Source organism: Mesocricetus auratus, unplaced genomic scaffold, assembly GCF_017639785.1.
Source record: "Mesocricetus auratus isolate SY011 unplaced genomic scaffold, BCM_Maur_2.0 Super-Scaffold_4256, whole genome shotgun sequence".
NCBI classification, from domain to species: domain Eukaryota; kingdom Metazoa; phylum Chordata; class Mammalia; order Rodentia; family Cricetidae; genus Mesocricetus; species Mesocricetus auratus.
Window position 1 is genome coordinate 47446755 of NW_024429182.1, and position 5882 is coordinate 47452636.

Consider the following 5882-nt stretch of genomic DNA (forward strand, 5'->3'; position numbering starts at 1 on the left):
TCAATACCAACCAATGCCTTGACAAAAGATATGAAAACCATAGCATTCTCTGTCATCTTCCACAAGGCCCTAGGACTTAAACACAGTGGTTTGTCTGGAGTTATCTTAACAACTGACTGGCCACTTACTATGGGTTGGCATTTTATACATGCCACCTTATTTTTTAAAGTAAATCCATGAAGTACTTATTGCAGCCTAGATTAAAGATAGAGAATTTGAAACTAGAGATATTAGCTAGCTCGCCAAAGTGATACACAAGTAAATAGTGAAGATATGAACTGATTCCTGGGATCCATTGGTGATAATCACCTCAGCTACAGTTTACTGCTCAAACGTTTAAGACAGTGATGCAATTGTGGGTAGGGAGCATCTTTAAGTACATTTGTGTGTGTGCATGTTCATATGTGTACAGTTGCACATGCATGTGGACACCAGAGGACAACCTCCATTGTCATTTATCAGGCACCATCTACTTTGTTTACTGAGGTAAATCTATGATTAGCTTGCAATTTGCCAAGTGGCTAGGCTGGCTGTCTAATCCCCTGTATTGGTTCTTTAACATGAGTTCTTGAAATCTTACTCAGACCCTCATGCTTACATGACAGGCACTTTATTGACTGGGTCATCTCCCCAGACCTTTTTGGTTTTGGTCCAATGTAGTGTCCATTCCCTCATGCGTGTGTAACTACTTTCCATAGCATCTGTAATGTGGATGGTCATTATTAAACCAGGCATGCCCCTTGTCCTTGTGGTCCATGGGAAACATGGCCGTAACTAACACCTGGAACAGCTCTGTGACCATGTTCATCTTCTTGGGATTCTCAGACCACCCAGAACTCCAAACCTTCCTCTTTCTGGCTTTCCTGAGCATCTATCTCTTAACCTTTACCTGGAACCTGGCCCTCATCTTTCTGATCAGAGGTGACACCCGTTTGCACACTCCCATGTACTTTTTCCTCAGCAACTTATCCTTCATTGACATCTGCTACTCATCCTCTGTAGCTCCCAAGATGCTCTACGATTTCTTTCTAGAGCAGAAAACGATCTCATTTTGGGGGTGTGCCACTCAGTTCTTCTTCTTTGTCGGTTTGGGCCTCACTGAATGCTTCCTACTAACAGCAATGGCATATGACAGATATGCAGCCATCTCCAACCCCCTGCTCTATACCACCACCATGTCCCAGGGCCTCTGCATGCGCATGGTGGCTGGGGCATATTTTGGTGGCTTCATGAGTTCTTTTATTCAAGCTAGTTCCATATTTCAGCTCCACTTTTGTGGACCAAATGTCATCAACCACTTCTTCTGTGACCTACCACCAATCATGGCACTTTCTTGCTCCAACACATTCCTCAGTCAAGTGGTGAATTTTCTCGTTGTAATCATGGTTGGAGGGTCATCATTTATCATCCTCCTGGTCTCCTACAGTTACATAGTGTCTGCAGTCTTGAAGATCCACTCTGTGGAAGGCCGGTGGAAAGCCTTCAACACGTGTGCCTCACACCTCATGGCAGTGACCATATTGTTTGGGACAGCACTTTTCATGTACCTGCGGCCCAGCTCCACCTATTCATTCAGCAGAGACAAGGTAGTGTCCGTCTTCTATTCGCTGGTGATCCCCATGCTGAACCCTCTCATTTACAGTTTGAGGAACAAAGATATCAAAGATGCCTTGTGGAAGGTGATGGAGAAAAAGAAAGTGTTGTCTAGCTTGTGAGTGGTCCTTCACTCTCCTGGAGGTGTACACAACCCAAGGCACCATCTCTCCTTCTGCCTTAGGCAAGGGAGATATTCTGTGTTTGTATTTGAAAATAAACTATCAAAATGATCCCTGAAAAGGTACATGGAGAGACAACTGAAATTGGGTGGCATTTGAGAGGGCTATGTGGAAACCCAATGCAGTGGAAACTCCCTGCAATCTACAAGGGCGACCCTGGCAACAACTCTTAATAATGGGGGATACAGAGCCTGAATCAGTCATCTTTTGTAACCAGGCAAGGCTTCCAGTGATAGGACTGGGACACCAACCCAACCACAAAACTTTTGACCTAAAAATCTGTCCTGCCTGCATGATGTGCTGGTGCAGAACTTACAGGACTGACCAACCAATGACTGGTCTAACTAGATACCCACAGTACATGAGGGATCTCATGCCCAACACTACCTGAATGGCCAGGAACCAGAGGCTAGATAAAAAAGGGAGAGATTGAGAGATCAAGGAAATTGATTCCTAGTGGTATTCTGCTACACTCACAGACTGGAGTCTAACCCAATCTTCATTAGAGAAGCTTCATTCAGCAGCTGATGGGAGCAGGTGCAGGGACCCACAGCCAAACATTATCTGGAGCTCAGGGAACCTGGAGGAAGAGGAAGAAGAAGGACTGTAGGAGTCAGAAAGGTCAGGGACACCAAGATGACATGACCCACAAAATCAACTGAGTGCGGCTCTTAGGGGCCCACAGGAACTAAGGGGACAACCACAGAGCCTGCGTGGGTCTAAGCTAGGTCCTCTACATATATGTTCTGGTTATTCAGCTCGGTGCTCTTATGGGACTCATAGCAGTGTGGGGGTTAGGGAGGATCTCTGACTCTTTTGCCTGCTTCTGTGATCCTTTTCATCCTACTGGGTTGCCTCATCCAGCCTTGATATGAGAATTTGTGCCTGGTTTTGTTGTACATTGTTATGCCATGTATGATTGACATTCCTGGGAGGCCTGCTGTTTCCTTAAGAGAAACAGAAGAGGAGTTAATCTTGGGGAGAAGGGGGATCTGGGAGGAGTGAGGGGAGGGGAAACTGTGGTCAGCATGTAGTGTATGAGAGAAGAATAAAAAAGAAAGAAACAAGGCCCTTCCTGTAAGATGTTCTTCATGCTCACTTTCCTGTTGAGTTCACCAATCAAGACAAAGGTGAAATGAATTTCTTTACAAAAACAACTTCCATCTGGGCATGGTAGCCTACTTGTTTAATCCCTACACTCAGAAGGCAGAAGCAGACAAATATCTGTGAGCTGATGCTGGTCTGGTCTATATAAGGAGCTCCAAGCCAGTCAGGGATTATATAATGAGATGCTATCTAAAAAAATTATAATAATGTATTTTATAATAATTATGACAACTATCTGTTATTAGACAATGTATACCAAACACAAAAGTTATTTAATTCAGTATTTGCTACAATGCTTTAGTTATATCACACTATATGTAGGCTACAAAATGAAGAAACAAGATCTCATCAGGAAACCCAACCTGCTCAGCGTCACACCAGAAATAAGAGCGGAACTCTGGTACAGATTCAGGTATTCTGGAAATTGCTCCTACCAGATGGCCGAATTTGAAGAGATATGTTATGCATAGGTTATATAAACTATAAGAAGAAAACATCTGCTCCATTAAGCACGGCCTTCTTGTTGACTTTCCCTTACGGCTGCTGAGTCATTCTCTAAGTAAATACTAAAGGACCCTGCCCTTTGCTACAGCTTCTCACTGTCTCAGCTACATAAGAACCTAGCAAGCCTGCGTCCAGTGGTCCAATGGTATGGCACTGTTGCTTATCTCTCTCCTCATGTTCATCTATTGAGTCAGTATTGCCTAGATTTTAACCACGTTATTCCTTCAGCAATCTGACACTGAGAACAAACTTCACTTCAGCTTCGTGTCTGTCTTAATGAACATAAGCATATTTAACTCTCTTCTGTCTGAAGAGGCCCCTTCAAAATCTCTGTCTCTACCCTATCTGAGTTAACATGTGCAGCTCCATGTGGTGTAGTTCATATTTTCCATCATCTAGAGCAAGATAGAGCAGGCTGTCATTTCCATATAACTGCTCTTTGGAGGGAAAAGCATTTAAAGTAGATTTGTTCATCAGAGACAGCTCTACTAGGAAGATCTACTCTGATTTCTTTGTGTCCTTAGACACTTCCAACATACTCTCTTTTGCCGGTCAGGTCACATGAGGATCCCATGGAACCATGCACCTCCCACCTGCCTCCTAACTATACACCCATCTTCCCAAGATCTGTTTTCCCCAAGATGACAATAGATTACAGAAGGTAGGACATCTAGACGTGGAGAGTCACACCAGAAGGCAGGAAAAAGGAAGCCAGCAGGTGGTTTGTCAACCTATGGATAGTGTAAACAAACAGTAACAGACAAGTTCCACAAACGAAAAGAAGGTCTCAACCTTCTTACAAGCTTACTCTTTCTCCTGAACATTGTACAAGCCAATGCACTGACTTTTTAGTAAGGTCAGGTTTAGCAGAAATGAAAAGATTTAATGTCATTTCATTGTTCAAATAGGAGAACTGTTGTGGAATATTTGTACACTGTGTGAAGATGTGTCACTGTGATTGGTTTAATAAAGAGCTGAAGTGGTTAATAAAGGCAGGAAGAGGTTAGGCAGGATTTCCAGGGACAGAGAGGACTTTGGGAAAAAGAAAGGTGGAATAGCCAGCCAGACACAGAGACAAAACAAAAAGTGCAAGATAGAAGAGAGGTAACTCAGAAGATACTAAATGCATATTGTGATTGACCATTATTACTGAAGTTTAATAGGAAATCAATAATATGACCAAATTGTGGTGTCTGTCATACAAAATTGACAGTTTCAAATGTCTGTACATGGGTGTGAAGGACTTCACACGAAGCCCAATGCTGACCTAGCCCAGAGAAGTGGCTTATGGGGATTGTTCAGGCTTCCCCGAATACATTTCATTACTTCCTCATTGTCTTCTCATGGGGGGGGGGGGGACAGAGAGACAGAGGGAGTGAGCACAGACATGCGTGTTGCTTAGTAACTTTTTAATAACTCCCATTGCATCTGCAAGCACAAGCCTTCTCCATTGAAATTTACACTTACTACAAATATCGGACACAAATCCCTGTGCTGACTATTATGTTAGACTTCTAATTTGGTGTTTGGGGGAGCACTGCACGCTGTGCATATGTTCGGGTAAAGAAGGGCAGAGCCTTGGCAATGGAAAAAATGGCAGACTTCTCTTTCTAACACAAAGGTAGGTGAAAGCATCCTAAAGACTTGATAAAACTTGTGATTTATGTAGTATACAGTCTTTAATCGCTGAGAGTAAGACATTCGGTAGTAATTTAAATATATATTATTTTGAATTAAAATTAAAAACTCTTAGGTAGGTGTGATAGCACACATATATGATTCCAACACTCAGGAGGCCAGCCTTGTTTACATAGAGAGTTTCATGCCAGCTAGAGCTATATAGTGAGACCCTGTCTCAAAACCTAAGATATATATAAGGAAAAGGTAAGATTTCTAGCAAAAAAATCATACTTTTGAAGACACATTTAAATTAAAAGGTGATTTTTATGTCAAACTCATCGTATGAGCATCTACTGAGTATCTGTGATGTATAGTATATTAACCCCCATGGTCCTTGTCTAAAAAGATTAAAAGATAGCTTAAAGCAGGAAGAGAAACTTGAGTCATAATGATGTCAACAGTGTGATGACACTGGTAACCTACATTTGTATAAGTCATGGTGTACACTCACAGACAGAGAGACAGCTCATTGACTCTCACAGGAACACAAAGGAATAGAAAATGTAGTATAAGTTCCAAAATGGTATAAAGAAGAACAGACACTTCTTGGGGACCTACTACACATTACACACTCAAGTCCATTAGATCACATGTGTGTTCCTACAGAATTATTGATGTATGCTAGGAATATGCCACCAACTCAATAGATATGAAAGAAAGTTGGATTCAGGAGCTTTGCATTTTAAGGGAAAGACAGAAATAGATATATAAGATCCTGGGCTGCCATAAGCAAAACCCAGCCTTCTCATTTTATGGAATAATATTTAAAACTTCATAAAGGCTAAGTTGCTCAAGGTTAGAGTCAAAATGTAAACC

The 5882-nt window shown here is 42.1% G+C and overlaps 1 protein-coding gene across 1 annotated transcript; it reads left to right on the plus strand.

The window, feature by feature from the left end:
* Window positions 1-764: 764 nt before the first annotated feature.
* Window positions 765-1728, plus strand: LOC101832577 (olfactory receptor 5A1-like). The gene has a single exon (XM_005063806.3). It carries the CDS (start codon window positions 765-767, stop codon window positions 1713-1715), a length of 951 nt encoding a protein of 316 aa, XP_005063863.2. The 3' UTR covers window positions 1716-1728.
* Window positions 1729-5882: the final 4154 nt, after the last annotated feature.